The sequence below is a fragment of the Phocoena phocoena genome, chromosome 15 (genome assembly GCF_963924675.1).
Source record: "Phocoena phocoena chromosome 15, mPhoPho1.1, whole genome shotgun sequence".
In the NCBI taxonomy this organism is placed as follows: Eukaryota; Metazoa; Chordata; class Mammalia; order Artiodactyla; family Phocoenidae; genus Phocoena; species Phocoena phocoena.
This window is the reverse complement of record NC_089233.1, coordinates 61393002-61417843: the sequence shown is the minus strand read 5'-3', so window position 1 is coordinate 61417843 and position 24842 is coordinate 61393002. Positions and strand designations below refer to the sequence as shown.

The 24842-nt window shown below is 52.1% G+C and overlaps 1 protein-coding gene across 1 annotated transcript; it reads right to left on the bottom strand.

The window, feature by feature from the left end:
- Positions 1-261: 261 nt before the first annotated feature.
- XKR7 (XK related 7) lies at positions 262-23407 on the bottom strand. The gene is made up of 3 exons (XM_065893362.1): positions 22824-23407; positions 2546-2748; positions 262-1217 (listed from the first exon to the last, which is right to left on the bottom strand). Exons 1-3 carry the CDS (start codon positions 23405-23407, stop codon positions 262-264), a joined length of 1743 nt encoding a protein of 580 aa, XP_065749434.1.
- Positions 23408-24842: the final 1435 nt, after the last annotated feature.

Genomic DNA, 24842 nt, shown 5'->3' with positions numbered 1-24842 from the left:
GGAGCGTAGCACCAGTTGGTTCCCTGGGCCCCGGTTCAGGGGAGTTTAGGAAGTGGGCCACAGGGCTGAAAACAGGGCCAAGGCCTGGGGCCTCCACAAGGCTGTCCGCTCCCATGAAATAACCCAATGGTGGGCACCACTCTACCCTTGGACCAACAGATCCACTCCCCCTCAGCCTAGTGGCCCTGAAATTTTGGGGTCAACACTGTGCTCGATGTGGGATCGGCCAAAGTTCATCCCTTTTTGCAGGGAGACTGTGACCTACACCGAGGTCTCATACTCCAGCAGCTCCTGGGGGATCCCGATGCTCCGGTACTGCAAGCGGGGTGTCGTAGGCGAGGAGTATTCCAGCGCCAGAATGGTCTTCCGGAGCCGGCGGTCGATAAAATGAGCGTCCCAGGCAGGGTACTTCTTACGAGGCAGGTCAATCCGAATGACAGGCCCCTCTGTCCGCAAGGTGCGGGGCACAGGCGTGGGAGGCAAGCCAGGTCGCACCTGGAAGACAGGTGGTGTGGGGGTCCCCGCACGCTCACCTCCCACGGAGGCCCCATCCCGCTCAGCGCCTGTAGTCCTGGGCAGGGACCTCGGGGGACTTGTGACAGCATCGGCCGGTGGGCCACAGGGCCCCGGGGCCTCAGGGCAGATGCAGCCAGGCATCTGGGGACCCAGCAGGGGCCCGTTAGGGTGCAGGAGGCAGTAGTAGACACACATGAAGAATATGCCCAGTGCGAAGCTGGAGGCCACGACGCAGACCAGAATGAGTGAGTGGAAGTCAGTGGAGAAGTTGCGGCTGGAGTACCAGAAGCCGGTGAGCACGGCGTTCTCGAGCAGGACGATGCAGTAGTAGAGGGTCATGCGGCGGCGGCTGCGGCCCCCCTTGACGTTGAACCAGCAGAAGATGTAGATGATGCCCACCACCATGTTGTAGATGATCTCTTCCCACTTGGACATGCAGAAGTCCGTCTCGCCCTGGATGACCCAGAAGGTCATGACGCACCAGTGGGCCACAATGAAAATGCCAAAGTAGAGCTTGTAGACGCTGGCGAAGAGCGCGAAGGCCAGACTGCGGGCCGCGATGGCAAACAGGTGCCACAGCACCTGGGCCACGGCGCCCTTGTAGGACAGCGGCCGCTTGTCGTCCCGTGAGTCCCGCAGCACCTTCTGGTAGGAGGCCAGGGTCCAGGCCAGGGACACGAGTGAGGCGGAGGTGGAGAGGGCTGCGGAGACAGGGTGGGAGCAGGGTGGGCTGGGTTAGGGATGGGTCTGGGTTGCGGTCTGAGGAAAGGGGGAGGGGTCTGGGTCAGGAGCTGGGTTCTGAGGAGGTGTGAGGGAAGGGTCTACAAATCAAGAGGGGTGTGGAGGGGGTCTGGGTGGGTGGTCTCCAAGAACACTGAGGCAGGGGTGAGAGTGGACAGGGTTGGGTACTTCTATAGGGGTGGGAGCATAAAGGGAGAGGGGAAGTGGGTGATTTTGGTCTCCCTAAGGGTCAGGTTGGGGTCTCTAGTATGGGGCTGTTGGGGTTCAGGGGTCTTGGTGGGAGGCTGGGAAAATAGGGTCCAGGACTCTGGGAGTGAAAAAGGAGGTGAAGAGGGGGGTCATGATTAGGGAATGGAGGAGCCAGAAGGGACTGTTAGAAGCTACAGGCCACCAGGATGAGGCTGGGGCGTGGAAAGGAATATCCAAGCTGAGCACAGCTGAGGGCATGGGAGGAAAATCCCGGTGGGAAGTTTCTACTGGGGCCCAGGACCCTGGGCGAGGGATGCCCAGGGAACCTGAGAGATGGTGATAGAGTCTTCTGAAACACTGAGGGTGTGTCGGGCAGTGTCGGGCGGGGAGGGGCACCGGGAGCCCCAGGGAGACTAGGAACGTGGCTTTTCTCTGACACTGAAGGGGTTGGCCTGGTCTGTTAGGGTTCGAGAAGCGGCAAGGTGGGTGGGCGGGGTGAGCTCATGGGGACCAGGACAAAGCCTGGGAGGAGTCCACAAGGGGCTGAAGAGCAGTGAGGGGTGGACGGAAGGGCTCTCTGGAAACTGGTGGTGATTCAGAGAGTCTGTGAGGCAGAGGGGTCCCCAGGAGATGCAGGCTGGGATTGGCACAGTCTGGGGAAAGCAGGGGCAGGGGACTTCCCTGAGGGTCTGAGGTGTGGTGATGGGGTCAAGGGCCTCTTTGGACTTGGCAGAAGTGAGGTCTGGTCTGCCCTGGCAATGGGGAAGGGAGGAGGGTGGGAGGGGGTAGTGCGCAGGGAGCCTGAGAAGAGCAAGGGGGTGGGGTGTCTCCTAACACTGAGGGTAAGGGGGCCATTGGAGGGAACCTGGGGGTCTCCAGAGGCCTGGAGAATGCAGAGAGTAGACGGGGCGGGGCCTCCCAAACCCCGACAGTGAGTGCGCCAAGGTGGGGGGAGTGGACAGAGCCTCCCCAGGGGGCCTTAAGCGTGGGGCTGGTGGGGGTGGGGGTGGGGGACAGGTGGGGCCGTCAGAATACTGCAGACGAGCGAGCCCTGGGGGCAGGGGCGCCCGGGGCGGGCAGGCGGAGGGGCGGGGCTCACCGGGCAGCAGGTCCGGCGCGCCGCCGCGGTGCACCAGGAGGCTGAGCTGCAGCACGAGCTGCGGCGCGCTGCGCAGGAAGGTCTCCAGCAGGCGTAGCATGCTCACGTCGGCGCTCTCGAACAGCATCCTCCAGTAGAAGTGGCGCCGCAGCCGCTCCCCGCGCCAGCGGCTCTGCAGCCCTAGGTACATGGCGCGCAGGTACCTGCGGGAGGACGTGGTGCTCAGGCTGTTGCGCGCGCTCATGCCCCTCGCCCCCTCCCAACCAGACCCTCGCCACCCAGCAAGTGCAGAGGGCCAGGGCGCGGTGTTGCCCTGGGCAAGTCACTTACTGCGCTTGTTTCCTCAGCTGTGAAACGGCCTCATTGAAAGGATCACCTCACGGGGCTGTTGTTGGGCTGCTCCCAATGGGCTCACTAGCTTAAAGCACTGGCACAAATTAAGCCTTTAATACAGCATTATAAGGATCATTATTGCTATGGCAAGTTAGGGCCTGCTTTCTTTGCAGGATTCTGGACACCTTACCTGGAGCTTGCAATAACCCTATTATTATCCCCATTTTATAGATGAGAAAACTGAAGCTCAGAGAGGTATGTCATTTGTCCAAGGTCACACAGCTAGGAAGCAGTGGAACCAGGATTCAAACCCAGATGGGCTGGTCTCAGACCCACACTCTAACCAATAGGCGACACTGCCTCTCACTGTAAGCCATAAAGACTTGCCCATACACAGGTTCCTTCAGGGACAATCCTGGTGCCAGCCCCCAGTTCTGTTGCCAGCTTCCTGGCCTTTTCCCCAACCCCACGTCTGAGTGCCCAGTTCTCCACTTAGGGAAGCTGCTCAGAGACCCCCTGGCATTTGCGACTTAGCTGCTTCCTCTGGTGCCACTTCTCCCAACAAACTTCACAGCTCCAGCTGCTTTGTACACGTCACAGATTTGCTCGCCCTCACTGCTAAGCTTTTGCACTTTCTGTTCCCTCTGCCTGGAACACCTTGTCCTGTCTGCCAACCCCACCCCAGCCCCAAACCTGGATAACTCTTGCTTTTCATCCAAGGCTCAGCTTTTAGATATGACTTCTTCTGGGTAGCCTCTACTGATCACCCCGCCACCTGAGGTAGGGGCCTCTCCCCGGCTTCCCTCTAACCCAGCACTCGTCACAGTGGGTTGTAACTGTCTGGTTATGCATCCATCTCCCCCAGGCTGTGAACTCCATGAGTATGACTAGGTCATAACTGACTGCTATACCCTCAGTTCTTAGCACACGGTAGGTGCCAATCCTATTGGCTGCATGACTGAGTGCATGATTCCAAGTTTGTTTAACTGAATGGAACTCTGGTAGCCCCATAGGAGGTATGGAAGGGATCTGGAAGTCCTGAGTTCAATTCCTGACTTTGCTTCTAATTTGTGTGTGATTTTGAACAAGACCCTCTCTGAGCCCTAGTTGATCCCATCTAAAGTGGTTGTGAGGATTAAATGGATGAGGTACTTTGCAACTATAAAGTGCAGTGCCCATTAGGGTGACAAAGGACCTGTCCACACAGATCTCTGCCCTGGTTCCTTGCCCAGCAGCTCCACTCCTGGCTGTTGCAGGTACAACAGCCCCAACCCCCAAATTCTCTGATACACAGGACAGGCAAGCCCTTTTCATAAAACCAGAGAGGGCTCCTCTAGGAGTCATATCCCCCAAAACTGGGGGAGAAAATCCCACTAGATTCAATGACCCTATTGCCTGAATCCACAATCAGGGAACCAGGGATCTGGGGGTCTATTCCCTGATGTGAAGTGCTGGCATTTCCAGGATGTTCCGTATTCAGCTGTGTGTGACCAGCCCAAGGGAGGAACCACAGTGCTCCCTGGAATTTGTGCTCAGCTAATTCCCAGAGTTTTCCCAAATGAGTATCCTGGTCTTAGCAATGGTGTGGCCCTCTCTGGGCCTCAGCTTGTCTATCTGCCAACAAGAGGGATGGGCTTGGAGACTTTGGAGATCCTTTCAGAGCTAATGCTCTGGGACCCAAACTTTCCCCCCAAAACATGGCCAGAAACATCCCATTTAGGCCTCTCCTTCCCATCTCTGGGTCTTCTGAGGACCAATCGGTGGTGTAGACATACCCTGAGTGTGAAACGGTACGGGATTGGCACCCAGGATGGGGAGGAGGGCTGTTCCCTCAGAAGCTGACTCAAGATGCAAACTCTCCTGTCCAGTGCTGGAATCCCTTCAGCAGTTCCCAGCCCCGTGCATTTACCCCTCTGCTCACACACTTCTCAGAACAGGGAGACGCTACCTCCTGAGGCAGAGCCTTTGGCTTCCGAGCAGCTCCAGGGCCAAACTGTGTTTCTCCTGAGGAGCAGAAATTTGTCTCCCTGTGACTTCTATTCTCTAGGCCCCTGCCTACCCCCCAAATAAGGATGTCTGCAGCTAGAATCATTCATTCACATAGCAAGCATATCTTGACCACTTGCTATGTTCCAGGCCCTGTGACCTTAAGTACCTCACAGTCCCACGGGAGAACAGACAAGCTAAGAGCTGAAATAGATGCTCTAAGATGCTGTGGAACCCAGAGAAGGATCAGTAACTTTGGCTGGGGAAGACTTCCTGGAGTCTTCCAGGGAAGCCTTCCTGGAGGAAGAAACATTTGATCTCCGTTTTAAAGCATGGGTAGGCATTTGAAGGCACACGGGAAGCAGAAAGGCATTTTAGGTGGAAGCCCAACTAAGGCAAAGGTGTAGAGGCATGAGAGAACGTGGCTTTTCAGGGGAACTGCCAGTGTTTTGCCAGGCCTGGTGGGGAGGGTTGTCCTAGGGAGAAGCATTAGAAGACTAGAATTGTGAAGGGCATCAAATTTTGGACTGAACAGTTCATATTTTATTCTAAATCTGAATTCTATCCCAGAATCAGGGGTGATGTGATCAGCTCGGTGGCTTAGAAAGCTCACTCTGCTGGCTGCCTTGGAGGAAGGCCAGGTGAGTCCCCAGTTTGGTTCAGGCCTGAAATGACAGGGCTGAGTTAAGGCAGGGCACAGAGGAGGAGTCGAGCGCAGAGCTGGAGATGCCAGAAGTGGGGGCGACTTGGGGAGAGACCAGGCTGGCCCCCAGAGCTTCTCAGGGCCCAAAACGCAGACCACCTGTCCTAGCCTCCATCTCCCCCTTCCCATTCCCTTTCCCAGTCCTGTGGCTCCGGCTTTGAACAGGAAGGAGAGACCAGCTGGTCCAGTGTGAAGGGGCCTGGGGAGCTGGGGGAGGGCAACACCCTGGAAGTTTCCCTCAGGCTGGAAGACCATCTGTTTCCCGGCCTGGGTCAGCATGAGAAAGGCCCCAGCCCGGCCAGCATCCATCACCACCTGACAGGCTGCTTGCCCAACTCCCCACCCACTCCTGTCCCCTCCTGTGCCAGCTCCCAACACCCCACACCCCACACCCCAGCTAACAGCAGACAAAGGGCTTACCCAGCCGAGGGCGCTGTTGGGCCAGAGCAAGGAAGGGGGAGGGGAAGAAAGAAGGCTTCTGAGACCCAAGAACACGGGGTCAGCAGGGAGGGTGGAGAGACCATGCTGCAGTCTGAGGGTGAAGGGGCCTCGGTTCAGCCTCATTTTGCCCCTTGCCCCTTTTGGCAACAGGTCCAAAAATCGTGGCTGTCCTTTCCAGCCGGTGGTAAATGCTCGTTGCCAAGGGCCTGTGAGGTTTTCATGGGCCTAGCAAAACGTTTGAAGCCTGGAAAAAAAATTGGCTCTAAAACACAGGGAAAAACTGCAGAATCAAAATTAATAAATGTTTAATTAAATGTCTGCAAAACAGGGCATGATATCAGCCAGTCGACTGCAATTTGGCTTGTATCTGGGTATATATAATTTACATTCGATGTTTGATATGGCTGCATTTTAATATACTTGACAGATGTGGGGCCCACAAAAGTCTTAAAACAGCTCTGCCCAGGACATACAACCTAATTTCCCTGGGCCTCAGTTTTACCTTCTCTAGAAAGGAGCACAGCACTTGCCCTCCTGCCTACATCACAGCCGCTGGGGTGAGGATCAGGAGACAAGATGGCAATATGCTGGGCTTGTGGGTTTGCCAGTGCCCTGGATGCTGTGTGGCCTTGGGTAATCTCTCTGCCTCTCTGAGCCTCATTTTCCCCCTTGTTGTGGGCATTTGTAAACTGTAGAGGGATGTGCACATAGAGAGGGTGAGCATATGCTAGGTGGAGGCCTCTGGCTCCTTCTGATCATCAAGCAGCCTCTCTCTTTTAATTGAAAGTTGACGTACTAGAAGGTGCCCGTGAAACCTCCTCCAGGAAGCCCCACTGATTCCACTCTACTTGAAAGGAAGTTGGAAGAAGTTGATTTTCACCACAAATGGGACCGATGCCACCTACAGAGAACACCTCATCTCAGGGAAAGGAATCCAACTTCAGGGGCAGTGCCTCTACTCTCCTCCGAAACACATCCCCAGTCTGTCCATTCACTGACACCACCCTGGTCCAGGCCATCATCATCTTCTGCTTTCTCGGTCCTGCATCCACTCCCGTGCCCCACGACCATAGGCCATTCTCCACATGGCAACCAGTGGGATATTTTAAAAACTAATCATGTCAGATCACGTTATCCCCTGTCTCAAAATCTTCGAAGGGCCTCCCATCCCACTTGGATTAAAAGCCAAGCATCTCCCCTTGGCTTACAGGCCCTAAACCATCTGGCCCTTTCTGTTTCTCTCAACTCGTCGCAAACCACTGCTTCATTCGTGCCCTGGAGGTTTCTGGAAGCCAGCCAAACTTGTGTCTGACTCTGGACCTTTGCACTTGCTACTTGCTCTTCCTGAAACACCCCCTTCCCCAGATCCTCCTGTGGCTGATTCCTCAGCTCCCACGTCACCTTCTCAGAGAGGCGCCCCCAGGCCACTCATCCTATGTCAGCCCCCCCACTCTCGCTAAATCACTCTCTCTCATCTCGCTCTGTCTTATTTTCTTCTTAACATAGACTATGAAACAATCTTATTTATTAATTTACACATCTATTTTCTGTTTTACCACTGCGGTTTGCTGAGGGTCGGGACCTCACCTTTCTTGGTCACCACTGTGTCCCCAGCATCAGTACGTGTAGTAGGCACTCGATAAATATTTGTTGACTATTTGTGCGTGAGTGTTTGCACGTGTCTCCCTCCTGACCTTGGAGGCCCTGGGGCTTCTCTGCCTGAGTTTGCATAGAGCCAGAACATCTGTCCTTCCTCCTCCAGGAAGCTACCCCTGATGCTCCACAGCCTGGTTGGGCCTCCCTACCTCTGACACCCTCCAGCCTTAAATTGCCTGAGGCCAGTGTGAGCCAGAACCTAACAGACAGCTCTACCGCCCCCATTTTACCGGTGAGAAAACAGAGGTGCTCAGAAGTCTGTTCTGGATCTAACTTGCTGACTCCCAATCTTTGGCTCGGAGAAGAAGCCTGTCTGGGAGGAAATTGGAAATTGAAGTGGGAAGCGTGTGTCGTTGAGGATGGGGTGGGGAGCAAAATGAGAAGCCTAGAGAAGAGAGAAGCCAGCAGTGAGCGTGTGAAATCCCTCCACTCAAGGATCCGAAAGGCTGTCTCCTCTGGATCCCCCGGCCCTGCGAGCAGGCAGCCGGGCAGGAGATGAACAGAGCTCATTCCCTTCTCCCCAGGCCCAGGGACTTCCCAGCGTTGAGAGTTCCTTTCTAACAGGCAGAAGAGAGAACGATGAGGGGATCCCACATCCCTAAGAAGCCAGAAAGTTTCTGGGTCACCCTGTCTCTCTCCTGTCCTCTGTTTCTGGGTTGCCCTCAGTCTCTGGTACCAGTCAGGGTTGCTGGCCTTGGCCTCAGTCTCCGTGCAGAAGGTCATCCTGGACCCGTCTTTTTTTTTTTTTTATTTTTTATTTATTTATTTATTTATTTTTGCGGTGTGTGGGCCTCTCACTGTTGTGGCCTCTCCCGTTGCAGAGCACAGGCTCCGGACACGCAGGCTCAGTGGCCATGGCTCACGGGCCTAGCCACTCCGTGGCATGTGGGATCTTCCTGGACCGGGGCACGAACCCGTGTCCCCTGCATCGGCAGGCAGACTCTCAACAACTGCGCCACCAGGGAAGCCCTGGACCCATCTTTTGTGTGTCCTCAGATCCTCGGTCATTGTCTGTCTCTGTCTCTGGCTCAGATCAGCTTGTTGTTGTGTCTGTCCCTTGAATGCAGGGTCAGCCTATTTATTCATCTGTTCCTCCGTTACTGTCAGTCAGTCAGGGTCACCCTGGGACCCTGGGTCAGTCCTCCTGTCTGTCCTTGGACTATAGGTCACATCGTCTCTCAGATACTATGTCCATCTGTTAGCTTGACCCTGGAGTTCCAAGTCAGCCTGTGTGTCTGCTCTTAGAGGCCAGGAACGTCAGTCTGTCTGTCCCTTGGATGTCAGGATAGCCTGTCTGTCCCCTCGGATACCAGGTCTGCTTTTCTGTCTGTCTTTCTGGCTGTCTCCTGGATACTGCCTGTTGGTCTGTCCGTCTTTCAGTCTCTTGGCGGCTTGGTCCATCTGCTGGTCTGTTGCTCAGCTCGTGGCTCGCGTGACTCTGCCAGTTTTCCGGCCGCCCTCCCCTGCCTGCTCCCCGTCTCCCGACTCTGGGGCTCTCTCTGTCTGTCTGCGTCTCTCACATCCTCGGCTCTTCCATCTGTCGATCTCAGCGTTTCCGAGTGTGTGTTCTCGTCCCTCTCCACTCCCCCTCACAGCTCTGGGCCAAAAACACAGCAGCTTCCAGCGGCTCCCCCGCTCCCACCCCATCCAGAAACGGCACCACGGCCAGCTCTCTTGTCTCCATTGTGGGCCAGGCTTGCAGGCTCTGGAGGGTGACCAGCCTGGGCTGATGGAAAGCAGCAGGAACGCTGTACCAACCGGGCCCACAACTGCTCCGTAAGTCTGTAGGGGGATAGTGTGCAGGCAAAAAGAATGAGAATAGCTCACGCTTACTGAGCACCAACTGTATGATAGGCCGTGCTAAGCCTTTCCACACATACTGTACATTCGCCGCAGCAAATCTTTGAGGTGGGTACTATTATTATCCTTATTTTACAGATGAGGAAACTGAGACCCAGAAGGGGACTGGCACTTGTATAAAGTCACACAGCAAGTTACTGCCAGACCTAGGACTCAGACTTGGCTCTCCACGGGCCCCTGCATCAGAGAAGGTGCTTCAGTTGCCTGGACGGTATTCAGAGGGCTGCCCGGGAGTACCCATGTCGGACAGGGCTGGACCTAAAAGCTTTGCTTGGAATTACGTGGGTTTAGAGAAAACTGGGGAAGGGGTGACAATAGTAGTTGTCAAGTACAGAAGTACAGAAGGCTGTCAAGTACAGAGGGAAAGAATCAGCCTTGAGAGTCAGGGAGACCCAGGTTCAGATCCTGATGCCATCATTTACCGTCTGTATAGTTTTAGGCAAGTTGCTTCCCTCTCTGAACCCTTCGGCTCAATGCCCACCTTATGGGATAGCTATAAAATCAGAAAGTGGTGATTTGTATAAAATGCCCAGCCCAGTGCAGGGTATTCAACCAATCCAAGGTTTTAAGAAGCTGACAGACTCAGAGGCTCCAGCAGGGAGAGGAGGTCTTGTAGTTTCCAGTTTAGTTTCTAGCGGGGCTGAGACCTACTCCTCGCCTGACTTTCCCTGGTGCTCACTGAATCCATCCTCAGGAGACAGAGGGTCAGAGAAGTCCCTTCAGGACAAGTTCACAGGGCAGGGCCTTATTTGGGGTCTTCGCCCTCCTCCAGAAAATAACTGCCACTCATCAAGGACCTTCTGTGGGTACTTTGCTAAAATCCTCACTGCAGCCCTGTGAGGTTTCGTGGGCATGACCCCCACTTTCCAGATGAGGAAACTGAGTCTCAGAAAAGGAGGTTCACTTGACGTTTATTCACCCAGCAGTTTTTTTTTTTTTTTCGCGGTACGGGGGCCTCTCACTGTTGCGGCCCCTCCCGTCGCGGAGCACAAGCTCTGGACGCGCAGGCTCAGCGGCCATGGCTCACGGGCCCAGCCACTCCGCGGCATGTGGGATCCTCCCGGACCGGGGCACGAACCCGTGTCCCCCACATCGGCAGGAAGACTCTCAACCACTGCGCCACCAGGGAAGCCCCACCCAGCATTTTTGAGTACCTACTGTGTGCCAGGAGCTGTGCTAAAATGCTGGTGGACACGATGGTGAGCAAGACAGACCCAGTCCATCTGGCACTGTCTAGCGGGGAACCTGGACATTAGTGAAATCGTCCTGTAGACTTGAAACGACAGCCATTCTGTGGGCTGCAGACATGTTCCAACACGCTTCTGTGCTCCAGTGCTTAGGAAGGCAATTCTATGGGAGAAGCGCCCAGCTTGGGAAGGGTGTGGCAGTCAGGGAAGGCTTTCTGAAGGAGGTGGCTACTGAGGCATGATCTGAAGCAGGCACAGGAGTTAACCAGGTGAAGGGAGGGAAGGGAGTTTCTGGCAGAGGAAGTCCTGAGTTAGGCGGGAACAGTAAGTGGTCAGAATGGCTATAGCTCCAGAAAAGGAGGTGAGAAAGCAAGGGATGAGGGGGACCATGGTGAAGCATTTGGTCTTTATCTGAAGAGTGAAGATTGTGTTGGATAGCACTTCTGCATTTTAGAGGGAGTACCCTGGCTGTAAGGAACAGATTGGACGGAGGCAAGGGTGGAGGTTGGGAGACCAGTTACCAGGTGAGAGGTGAGGAGGGCCCAGACAGAAGGGATGGACCCCAGAGACATTTAGCAGGCATTTGGAGAAGTGACTTGCCCAAGGTCAGTAGCCAGAAGCATTGGAATTTCATCTCAGCTTAGGAATGGTGGACTCCTTCATTTCACCACAGGCATGGATCAAGCTGAGGACCTAGATGCAGTCTGTGAGTTCCCTGCAAAACATTGGGCCTCCAATTATACAGATTCCTCACCTGAAATGTGGCCAAGGAAGCTCCTGGGGGGAACGGCCTCGAGGCCCCCTCCCCATCTGTCCACTCCTCAATGCTGAGCACTCCTGCAAGGATGCAAAATGGGACCTTCCTGGAATTGGCAGCCTAATGAGTCATAAATGTCAGTAAAGGATGCGATTTTACACGTTTGGCTCCCATTTCATATGGTGCTGGGAGCTGGGCTGTCTCCTTCCTCCTCAGCAGCCCCCTCCAGAGTCATAGCACTTTTTTTTGCTGGGCTAAGGCCAAACATCTCCCTGCCACTAATTTTAGGCTCTGGCTGTAAAGCTGAGACCCTCTCCCAACCCGCCCACTTCAGTCAGCTCCCAGACAGTGCGCCTCTCTTTGCCCAACAGGGAAGCAGGCAGCTCCTCTCCAGCAAAGCGTTTGGGACCATGTTCCTGCCTCTTATGTTCTTCACTGTATGAGTGCAGCCAGATCTCCTTCCCTCTCTGGGCTTCACTTGCCGCATCTGTGAAATGGGTGCAGAGAAGAGACTCAAAGCCAGGACTCCATACTCTAGCCCAAGGCTCTTTGATCCCCCCTTTCCTCTTTTCCTGATATCCCTGTGCGACATTGGGATGGCATGAGCCTTTGAGGGAGAAGGAGTTAGATCCTGGTCTCCTGGTGGCATCTGAAGGTACTTGAAGATCGAGGCAGGGAGAAAGCACCACTTCTCTTTGTCTCTGATCTATGAGATCCTAGATGGTAGAGGAGCTGAGCTGATATTATGAGGGACTCTGGGGAATGAAAGAGGCGTGTCTAGAAAGGTAGCTGTCCCTCAGCTCCAGCTGATTGCTGCCATGGGAGAACGTGAACCCAGTATGGCTGGAATTTCAATTTTTCAAGAAGAGCTGGAGGGCTTCCCTGGTGGCGCAGTGGTTGGGAGTCCGCCTGCCGATGCAGGGGACACGGTTCGTGCCCCGGTCTGGGAGGATCCCACATGCCGCGGAGCGGCTGGGCCCGTGAGCCGTGGCTGCTGAGCCTGCGGGTCCGGAGCCTGTGCTCCGCAATGGGAGAGGCCACAACAGTGAGAGGCCCGTGTCCCGCAAAAAAAAAAAAAAAAAAAAAAAAAAAAAAAGGAAAAAGAGCTGGAAATTAGGATATTTATGCAAAAAACAAAACAAAACAAAACCCAAAAACGTCAATTTGGAAATGTTGGCAACTAATTTTAAAAATACCATATGAATTTAAAAGAAATTATTATTCTTTTTTTAGGTTTGATAACCGTATTACATACTTCAGTTATATTTTCTAAAAGTCTGTCTTTTTAGAGATGTACCGAAATATTTATGGGTGCATTGATATGACATCTGAGACTTGCTTCAAAATAACATGGAAGGGCAAGAAATGGGGTGGGGTCCAGACCTATACTCTCCAACACCTACGTGTCCTACACTAGCCACATATGGTTCTTTAAATTTAAATTAGTTAAAATTAAATAAAATTAAAAATTCAGTTGCTCAGTTATACATTTCCAATGCTCAATAGTCATGTGTGGCTAGTAGCTACTGTATTGGACAGTGCATTTCCTATACACATATATATTTCCATCACTGCAGAAAGTTCTTTTGGATGGTGCTGGCCTAAATAAAACAAGGCTGGCCAGGAGATGATCATTCTTGGAGCAGGATGGTGGTACACGGAGCAATCATTATCCTGTTCCCTCTGCTTTTATATATTGAAATTTTTTCCATAATAAAAAGTTTCATTAAATAGTAGGGGAAAAAAATACTGTGTGGGACAAACGAACGCATCCTCAGGCTGGATTTGCCCTTGGACCACTGATCTGCAACCTGTGGTCCAGCAGATAAGCATCACAAAGCACCCAGGTTAGATCCACAGACTCTTAAGACTGTGAGGGGCTTTAGAGATGACTGGTTTATCCTCCAAACTGAAGGCAGGAGGCTCTGCTACCGCTTCCCTGCCAAAGTCAGTCACTTTTGTCTGCATGCATGTCTGGTGATGTGGAGTTCACACCCTCGGGGCAACCCAGGGAGATCTTTCTTCTTATCACACAGTTTCTGCCTCCCTTTAACTTTGGGTTGTCACCTATCCTCACACTGTCTCTGGAGTCACAGAATAAGTCTCCTTCCTCGAAGGGGGGATCTGTGGGTGAGGGGTAGTGAGCGTTAGGACCCTTGATGTCCTTCTCCCACCCCCTATCTTGTTATCAAGCAAGTAGGATGGGCTACTACTTGGGCCAATAATAATTGGTAGTAAATATTTTCTGAGCATGTAATATGTGAAGACCCTATTCATTTACATTATCTCAAGACATCTTTACAAGAACCTTAAGGGGTGAATACTATCACCCCATTTCACAATGCAACTAGAGCTCCAGCTGGTGGAGCAACTTGCCCAAGGTCACACAGTGAGGAAGCCATGGCGCCATGGGCTGTACCAGTGTCCCAAGCTCTCAGCTACTCTGCTGTCTTGTCCAAGTCCTGGGAAAACTCATTCAGGATTCCCAAGCCCCCAACTGGACTTTACAGATGGGATAACCGAATCCCAGGCAGAGAAATGTCTTGCTCAATATTCTGATTTCAGAAACAGACTCACAGACTTAGAAACAGACTTACGGTTACCAGGGGGCAAGGGGGCAAGGGTGGGAGCAGGGATAGATTGGGAGTTTGGGTTTGACAGGTACACACGGCTATATTTAAAATAGATAACCAACAAGGACCTACTGTATAGCACCGAGAACTCTGCTCAGTATTCTGTAATAACCTAAATGGGAAAAGAATTTGAAAAAGAATAGATACATGTATATGTATAACTGAATCACTGTGCTGTACACCTGAAACTAACACAACATTGTTAATCAACTATACTCCAATATAAAATAAAAAATTTAAATAAAGTTACGTTACTAACAGTGGGGGGGAAAAGGTTCTGATTTTAAAGATTCTATTCAGTTCACGTGAACGTTTATTGAGCACTTACTGCATACGAGGAACTTCATCTCCTGCCAGACACATGTGCATCCTCCTGGGAACTCAGCCCCAGGGTTGCTTCTACTACATCTTGTACAAATACATATGTATTGCCCTTAGCCTGCATTTGTTCATTGACGGTTTGGAAGGTTGCGGATGAAGGCCTAAGCAGACCTCAGCACTGTGTCCACACAGCAAGGGGCTCCCACACTGCCTTAGCGCCCCCCACATCAGCCACAGATGCAAACCCTGCTTCAACAGAATTTGTGTTCTAAGACCCTACTATGGACCTCACCAAAGCTCGCTGGGTACAAGGCCACCAATAGCAACAGAGTGTCAGCTCGGAGCCAGTCATGGTGGGGGACAGAAAGAAAGACGAACAAGGCCTCAACTCCCCAGGTGCTTTTAATCTGGTAGGAAAACCAGCCAGGTGGGCAAGGATCACAACAGAATCTGATCAGGACTGTGGGGCTGAGGAGGAATGAGTAATTGTGCATGGGGGGAAAGTCGGAGAGGAAGAACCCAGAATGTCAACAGTGGGTACTTTATATTAAAATAAAATTTAAAAAATACTTTTCTGACTTCTTCCCTCTTCCCAAAGCAATACATGATTGTTTGTTTTGTAAGAATACACTTAACTAGCAAAAGGTATTATCTCTTGGTAGTTACACGTGTGGACTTGGGAGCCTGACTGCATGGCTTCAAACACTGGCTTTGCTACTTATGTATTAGGAGGCTGTTACCTCTCTGTGTGTCAATTTCCACATCTGAAACATGGGCCAATAATGCTAGCTAACACTACTTGAGGACTTATGATGTGTTGAATACTGTGCAAACCATGTTCCATATATTAATTCAATAAGCCTTCATAATGGCCATTTGTATAGGGGTGTTATCCCATTTCACAGATGAGGAAACTGAGGCCCAGAGAGGTTAAGTGACTTGCCCAAAGTCACATAGCTCCTAAGTGGCAGAGTCAGAGTTTGGGCTCCACAGTCCTTGTTATTATTCATTATTACACTCCCTACCTGACAGGATTGAAGAGGAATGACCTAATCTATGTCTCTATAAATGGTGACTATAATTTTTAGTAGTATCTGACTCTTTGAAAGCAGGTATACATGTTTTTAAAATGTATGCAGGTAAAATGTATTTCTTGGTTAATTAAAAATCAGAGTAAAATCATCAAGTGATATAAGAAATACCTAATTAGTAAAGGAAAATCTCCCCTAACCCCACCTCTGCACCCCCAGAGATAATAAGTGAAGGGGAGTCTTCTTTGCACCTTTCCTGCGCTGCCTGAGGTTTCAACAAGAGCATACAGCTCCTTTTCAAACAGACAAAAGAACCCAGCAGTTTACATTTTAGACGAAAATGACAACAGCTAGGCTGACTGAGGAAATGGGAGGCGGAGTCTGAGGGGCAGAGGGTGGCATGTTGAGTTTGTTCGGGGCAAGCGTCTCAGAAGGGGTGGCATTTGAGCTTGGTCTTGAGGGATGTACAGAGTTTCACCGGGGCGGGGGGTGGGGGGGAGGATGGGGCGGGGTGTTGCTGAAGGAAGGACTGCAGGCAGCTGCTTAGAGGCATTAAGAAAAGGAGCATGTGACTTATTTCGGGGGGGGGGGGGGTGGGGAGCGTAGAGCAGTGAGGAGATGAAAGGGTGGGAGGATGGGGCTTGACACCAGGCTATAGCATTAAGACTCGCTCAAGGGGCAGAGGGGAGCCAGGGCTGGCCCTCTGGCTACAGAGTGGCAGGGTCAGCTCTGAGCTTTAGAACTACCGTTCCGGCCGCAGGTGGAGACAGGATATGGGGAGGAGTGGGCTGGGGGGAGACCGGAGGCTGATAGGATTTCCCAGAGGAGGAATTCCGAGGCCCTAACAAAGGCAGAGTGGTGCATGGAGAGGCCAGAGAAGATCCCAACCCATCTTCCTTCTTCTCCCCGGGGACCTTCGCCCCAGCTGCCAGGGGTTCAAAGCCATTTCCTGGCAGCCCTCCCTCCTCCCCCAGCGTTTCTCCTGTGTGGTCTTTATAGATCAAACAGGGGACGCTGGGCCCAACTGCCGCCGCTGTGTCTGTTAGGAGCTGCTCTAATGGCCTGTTGCTGCCAGCTGGGCAGGGAGAGGAGGGCGGCCGGGTGGAGAGCGTCCTAGAGAGGGGTCTCCCAGGAGGTGGGTGGTGAGGCTAGACTGGAACAAGCCTGCAAGGTCAGAGCAGGGAGGGACCTTGTGGATAGTCACCGAGTTCAGGGGGTTGTAAACATGTTTCAGCTGTAGGACTGTCAAAACAAAATCTTAGGCACGTGACCATCATATCAAGAAAGAGAAACTTTGAGATACTAAGGTTGAAATGATGGTAAGAGGTGAAACACAGTTTGAAAACCACTATGGAATCCAACTCCTGACCTGTTTTATGTATTACTTACATACTTGTATTATTACTGTACAACTAGTAATGGTTACTGAGAATTGAGCACTTCCTGTGTTCCAGGCACTGTGCTAAACGCTACACATACATTCTTTAATCTACTACTCCTCCAAGCCACATGTGATACATACTATCAGTAAGAATGTCCAGTTTGCAGATGAGAAAATTAAGGCACAGACAAGTTATGCCATTTGCCCCAAATCACAGAAAGTGGCAGACACAGGGTAAGGCTGATTCCAGAGTATGAGCTCTTAACCATTGACTGTCTGGCCCCAGTGGGGAAACTGACCAAAGAAGGAAAGCTATCCTGCCTGCCATGCCTAAAACAGACCCCCGCCCCCTCTGCTACTGCCCTGGTCCAGCCCCCATCTTCTCTCACCTGGATCATCGAGGGTGGATCTCTTCGTGGGTCTCCAGGCTTACCCTGGCTTCCCTCCAGTCCATTTTTCATCCAGCAGCCAGGGTGCGCATTGTAAAGCATAAGTCTAGACCCTGTTCCTATTCTGCTCAAATCCTCTTGGGCTCCCCACTTCATGCAGAGTGAAAGCCCCAATCCTCCCCCCCGGCCTTTGGGGCCCTGCGTCATCCACCCCCAGCCACCCTGTCCACCATCGTCTCCTACAATCTCCCCCCAGCTCTCTGCTTTGACACAGGGCCTTCTCCCTGCTCTGCTCCTTCCCTGTGCCTGGAACGCCCTTCCCAAGACATCCACACAGCTTGCCCGCACCCTGTTCAGCCCTCTGCCCACATGCCCACCCGTCACAGAGGCTGCCCTGACCACCTTATCTTGAAGGGCCACACCCTCCTCCTTTTCACTTTTTCCATAGTTCTTACCACTATCTAACCCATTATATTTTATATTATGTATTATATTTATATTTTATATTAGGTAATATATATTTTATTTTGTTTGTTTATTGGTTTCCCCCGCTAGACTCTTTTTTTCTTTTTTTTTTTGCGGTACGCGGGCCTCTCACTGTTGTGGCCTCTCCCATGGCGGAGCACAGGCTCCGGATGCACAGGCTCAGTGGCCATGGCTCACGGGCCCAGCCACTCCGCAGCATGTGGGATCTTCCCAGACCGGGGCATGAACCTGTGTCCCCTGCATCGGCAGGCGGACTCTCAACCACTGCGCCACCAGGGAAGCCCCCCACTAGACTGTTGAGCTCCAAGAGGGCCGGGACTTTGTCTTGTTCACCACTGTATTTCCAGCACTTAGCACAGTGCCTGGTAGACCGCAGGTGCTCCATATATTTGTGGAATGAATGACTACAGATTAAATGCACAGCTGCCGTGTCCCTATGGCTTCAGGGTCCTTCAAGGCCCTCTTGCCCTCCTGCCCACTCACAGGCCACCCGCTCAGTGAACAAACCTCTTTCTACAGGGAACAAAGCCCAGGCTGATGGTCCTAACCATTGCCAGGGGTTCTGAGTACTTAACGATGGCCAGCCCTTTGCTAAAACCTTGGTATATTATCTCTTGAAACCTTGAAACAAACCAAGAGGTGATACCGTATGGTCTCTAGTTTATAAAGGATGAGACTCAGGCACAGAGAGATTATGTGACCTGTCAGGATCACACATATAAAGTGGTATGGTCAGGATTTGAACTGAGGACATTTGAATCCAGAGTTCATGTTCTTAACCATCACGCAAAGAACAGAGCTTCCCAGAGAGGAGCCCCAGAGACTGACTTTCATACCAGGTAGGTCACTAATTCATTTCTGAACTTCTCTGGAGTGCAGGGCTTGTGAGGAGGCAGAGGGAGCTGTGCTGGGGCCTAGACATAGAGAGCGTGGTAGAGGGAGGGCCTTCAAAGTCCAGTTTGCCTCTTTCCTTCCCCTCCCTCCCATTTTGGGGTCCCCAGGTCCTGACAGCCTGGGAGGAATCCCATGGCAGATTAATTCCACTAACTGGCTTAACAAACCACGCTTACCGGGGCAAAGCTGGGGCCCAGTGAGTTTAAGATTAGGGAAAGCAGGATTCATGGCTTACTGCTCTCCTGCCCACAGGGTCAGAGTGGACAGGGTTAGGACTTTAATTGGCTTAACAGCGCTGAGTGGCTTAACAGCTCAGAGGGATGGGGGTGGGAGCTGGGCAGAAGGCATGAAAACACAGGTTGGTGTCCAGCCCCCAGCCAGCTTCATGTCTGACCAGAGGATCTGTGTGTTCTCTCAGGGATCAATCTGTCTCTGTACCGGGCCATTGCTCTGGGATCCTCTAATGCAGCCAGTGTGGTGGTATCAGGGATAGAGCCTGGGCTTGGGAATTAGGCAAAGGTGGGTTGACACCTCACCTCTCCCCCACTTGCTCAGTGGGTGACCTTCGGCAAGTTACTTGACTTTTCCAAGCCTCACTTTCTTGTCTGATAAATGGGTATATCAACTGTCACCAGAGGGAAGGTTTTGGGGCAAAACAAGATCACATGCCTAGAGCACCTCACATGGGGCCTGCTGGGACATGGAGGGTGCATAGTGTCTGTGAATTCCTTCCCTTGCTCTCCCTCCTCAGAGCCCCATTTTGTGATTAAAATAATAACAAGCATCTTGCAGGCTTGTTTGGGAACAGAAGAAGAAAGGACCTGAATCAATTGTAAGGAGCTGGCCAGAGGTTACAAAGAGGATGGGCCCCCATATGTTTTCTGTGGTTGACACTATTTTTAAAAACCTTAATTAGTAGTTGAATACTGGCAGAATTCACCAAAAAAAAAAAAAAAAATCCCAATTTCCCATTTCTCTTGAGAAATCAAGACTTGACAACACCTGGTCCATGATTTCTTGTGGCACCATCAGCTGGAGCTAGGTGGTAGCTTCAGCTTCTCTAGGACACTGCTTGTCCCATACTGTCCCCTTGTCTGACACCCATGTACTGACACAGTCTGTGTTACTAGCTCCTCAAAGTATTCAAGGTTTTGATTCAACATTGTGCAAGCATAAGGAGTTGAAAGATATCTTTATGATTCAAATTAATTTATTCAGATTTGGGGGCGTGGGATCAGCATGGGAGTGAATGGCCAGTCCCTCAGCTTTGATCATGAAGGTCTCACACACACATCTCCTTCCTCATTACCCTGGGTTCCAGCCCTCAGAACATCTGCAGCAAGTCCCGCTGGACAGTGAACCTGTTCTTTGTGGGAACCTCATGTTTGCTTACCACATTGCTTAGTTTCTAGGAATACCAACTCTGGTGGCTTCTTGTCTGGATCTCTCTCCATTTAGCCAGACTCTCAGCCATTTATGAATCCAAAGCTTTTGGGACGGGGGCCCAGAGGTTTAGCTCTGATATAGACCCAGAGTCAGACTTCCAGAAAAGGGAAGGCTCTTAAGGTCATCAAATCTATTATTCTCATTTTACATGCAGGGAAACTGAGGCCCAGAGGTGGGAAGAGCCTTGCCCAAAGTCACCTAGCCAGCTAGTTACAAACCTGGATGAAGTCTCCTGATCCCGCCCTACCCCCAATCCAGCACTTTCCTGACAATATACACAGTCTCCCCATCCTTAGCCACATAGTTCAACTCCCTCCCCCTCCTTTCCCATTCTTATCTCAGTCCAGCAGAAGCCCTGACTTTCTATCATCCTGGAATCTTGGTATCTCAGACTCATAATTCTTTGAGCTTGGAGGACACTTTAGTGGCAGAATTGCAGGGGAGATAAATTGAACTTGGGCTTTGAAGGCAGAGAGTCTTGAGTCCCAGTGCTTTTGCTCCCTAGCCATGTGACCTTGGGCAAGGAAGTCCCTTTTCTGAGCCTCCATTCCCTCATCTGTTAAGCAGGAATGATAATACAACCACATTGCAGGATTATTAGGAGGGATACAGGAGATGAAGCAGGTAAAAAGGCAGTCAGTAGTCTGGCACAAAGTGAATGCTTAATGAAACAATTGTTACAGAACTGTAAATTAGGGCTCTCATGCCCCTAAGGCCTAAGTGAAAGAGTCCAGATGTGATCAAAGAGAATGGAACCGGACAAACTGAAGCACATATACCCTGTCTAAATTGTTCCAGGCCTGATATTGCTAGATGCATTTTTTTTTCAAGAGGAGCTAGGATTTTGGATTTTTGAAATACTATGCAAGCCAGACAAAACACTTCTTTAGGCCAAGTTCAACCTAAGAGCCATTAATTTGTCATCCCTGCAAAATCATCTCATCCCAAGCCCCTCATTTTACGAATAGGGTAGAGTAGAGATCGCTAGCCCTTTTATCTAAGAAACCATGGAGTTCAATGGACCCTCAGCCATCTGCAGCCACTCCCCTGAGACCCCCACCTCCACCCCATGGTCATTTTTTGCTCTGTTTGAGGGAAATTCAGTTTATGTTCAAGAAAGGAGTATGCATTTCTTGTAAGTAGATTCTGAAAATGGGAGAAGGGGGTTTTGAGGTAGCCAGTGAGTCAAGGGGCAGCTGGCCCATTTTAGGCTGAAGGGAAAGGGGGATGAAGATTTGGTTACCAAGAATAGGAAGTTACCATTTCAGAATCTAAAAATATCTTTCACCATCTGTCCACTCGGGCACAGAATGATAAATGCAGATTAGTTCCTGGATGTAGACATGAATATTTTTTGTGTCAAGCTAATAATAATAACACCACCTTGTGTGGATAGAGCTCCTCCCACCTTTTCCCCCAGGGTAAGCTAAATGGAATATATACATCATCTAGGCAAGGCACATATGGGGAAAGCAAGTCAGAGAGAGATTTGGCAACACAACAAGGGTGACACAGCAAGTGAGCAGCTGGGATAAACCCTGGGAGTCCTCTTTCCAACCCTCAGCTCAGAACTGCATCTTCTGAGTTAAGCAGAATGTGTTAACAAGTAGCAGAATAAATATAACAACAGCAAAAATCACCCTTTACTCCACAGTGACTTTGACTTTTTCCATGTTTTCCCCACAGGTGTGATAATCATGATAATCTATTGCATTCCTAAAATATGTTACAGTCTGCAGGGCCTCTATATAGACCTTTTCTCACCTGACCATCCCAAGAGGTAAGAAAATGTAATGTAAATCAATGAGATGAGAAGAGTAGGGAATCGCCCTCTCTTCACAGGTGAGGAAACTGAGGCTTGGAGGGAGGAGGGGTTTGTGTAAGATCAAATAGCAGACAAGCTCATTCTGTCAGTGCACAGTAGAGCCTAAGCTACTAGGGCAATACAGACTCAAGGGGAACCCTAGGTTCAGAATTCCTCGTCTCCAGTTAACTCAGCTCAGCAGCCAGAGTCCTGGCAGAGGAAGAAGCCTAGAATTGGGCGGCTTGTACAAAGCTTCAGTTTTGTCTTACTGTCCTGAGATGAAAGGACCGATAGTGGCTATCTAATCTCAGATTCAAGATCCCATATCCCCATGGCTCTGTTTCGGGGCGGGGGGTGGGGGGGGCGCTGCAGAGACACTGGGGAAGTCCTAGGAGGCAGAGGAGCTAGACACCTTCTCAGCTAGGTCCACCACAACCTTTCCTAAAAGTCCAAAAAGTTTGGCGAGATATTCATTTAGCTGCCTCGAATTCTGTTTCTCCTGGGAGGTTGGGAATGGACTGCAATTCCGAACTGAGAATCTTTGAGAGCAGAGAGGGACTTCTGAGATCTTTCCTAAGCCCAGGCTCAGGCTCAGCACTCAGGCAGAGAGGAGTGGGACAGGGCTGGATGGAGCCCCCAGGGCCCTGTTCCAACCTTCACATTCATCTCCATCGGCCCTGGGCCCTCCTCATTCACACACCCCTGAGGATCTCTTTCTCTTTCTTGTTGCCCCATTCCCTCTTCCCTCAATAGCCAGATCATAGAGGATGGTAGAGAGGTTGATCAGAGTTAGAGGGCAGAGGTCAGGAAGGAGCTGGCAGAGGAGGAATCAGAGCTGCAATAGGGTGGGGCGGGGCGGAGGTCAGGACAGGAGCGGGCGTGGAGGGTCAGAGAAAGGCTGGGGCGGCAGGCAGCCCCTTACCACCTCCCACTCCTCCAACTCAGTTCTCTCCACCTGAGCTTCTCCTACCTCCAGACCTGGCCGAGCTGCAGGAGGTGGACGAGGGTCTGCAGTAGCCAGACGCAGAGGCGGCGGCAGCGGTGGCGGTAGGCGCTGGCCGAGGAGGGCTCAGGTCGGGGGCCCAGATCGGGGCTGCCTTCTTTGGTACGGAAGGTGACGGCGCTGTCCTTGGTGCTGATGACCGGTCCGCCGGTGCCGCTGTCCTTGGTGCTGATTGCGGGTCCCGGGGCCCCAGCGGTCTCCGTGTAGTCGTAGACGAACCAGCGGAAGCTGAGCAGTTGTACGACAAGCGAGGGCAGGATCACAAACAGCAACGTGAGGCCGAAGTAGGTGCGGTGACCCTGCAGGTAGTAGGAGGCCGCCAGCCACAGGTCCGTGGCGCCGTCGGAGAAGAACACGAGCAGCGCGCACAGCACCCAGCAGCAGTCCCGCAGCTCGTAGCGCGGCCCCGGGCCTCCCGCCCCGGTTACCCCGGGGTCCCCGGCTGCCGCCGCCGCCTCCCCGCGCCCACCCGCACCGCCCCGAGCTCCTCCGGCCGCCCCCTCCGGCCCCGGGCCGGCCGCGGCCACCGCTCCATCCGACTTCGCGGCCATGTTGGCGGAGCAGGAGGCGGGGAGCGACTTCCGGGCGGCGGAGGGGGGTGGGGTGCGGAGTGGGAAGGACCCTGTGCGGGCGGCTCCCGCCTCCTCCTCTTCCTCCTCTTCTTCTTTCTCCTCCCCTACACTTCAATTATTCATTCCCCTCGGCGCCGCCCCCGCCCCCGCCCTTCCCCCACCCCTCCTGGGCTGTAACCGGATGCGGGCAGCCCTCCAGGGAATGGAGAGGGGGAGGGGAGGGGAGAGCATCCCAGGTCACCCTCCTCTTCCTTCCTCAGAGGCGTGGGGCTCCAGCCACATGCTTTCTGCCTCCAAGCCCCCCACCTCACTCCACTTCCTTCTTTCCTCTTTTCTTCACCATCCCTCTCTCCATCCTCTCCTCTTCCATTTATCTCCTCTGTTTGCCTTCAGTGGTCTGGGTCTGAGGAGAGTAGGGGACCAGGGACTTGAAAGTAAGGGGCTTCTTAGGCAGGCACCCCAGTAGTCCATCACTCCATGCTAACACCCCACTTCCTAGTTTCCATCCCTTTCTTTGATCTTGAGAGGTCTCTTTCCTTATTGTGTTTTTCTTATTTAGGCTGAGTAAACTGCAGCTCTGAGAGTTGCTGTCTCTTCCCACTCTCCCCTTCCCCTCCCTCAGGGAGGGGGCTTCATCAGGCCACAGCCCTAGTCGAACAGAGGCTGGGAAGGGGGCAACATCGGAGGGAAAGGGATGAGAGGAAACACCAAGTGGAGGAAAGAGCAAGTGCAAAGGCCTGGAGGCCTGAGACTGGAGGGCATGTTTTCAAGGAAGTCTGGATCACAGATCCAAGGAGGTGGAAAGCTAGGAAAGCTGGGGCTGGAGAGTTCCAAGGGATGCGATCCTAAAGAGCCCGAAGCAATGGGGAAACACTCAGAATTTGATCAGGGAAGTAATGTGATCAAATCAGGATTTGGAAAAAAGACCCTGCAGCCAGAGGAGAGAAGTGCTTACAGGGAAGCAGTGTAGAGATGGAGAGACCAGAGAGAGAGTGATAACAGTAATCCATGAGAGGGGTAGGGTCCCTCATATGTCCTGGGTATCCCTAGTTCACCACCCCACTTCACCCTGCTTTGCTCAGATTGGATGTACCAGGGCATTTATGATACAAGCACTCATGTAGCACTTTCTCTTTGCTCAGAATCATTCTAAGCACTGTACATTTACTAACTCTTTATCCTTACAATTTGTGAGGTAGTTTATGTTTCCCTCCCATTTTACAGATGAAGAAACTGAGTCACAGAGAAGTTTATTTATGTGTTTGGAATCACACAGTAAGTGCTAGAGTCAAATTCAAACCCATCATCTGGTTCCAGAGTAAGCTTTTCTACCTTCCAAAGGGAGGATGGGAATTAGGTGAGAAAGGGAGGAGAGAAGAGGGGAGGAAGGGAGGTTTGAGGACCACCCTGCTTC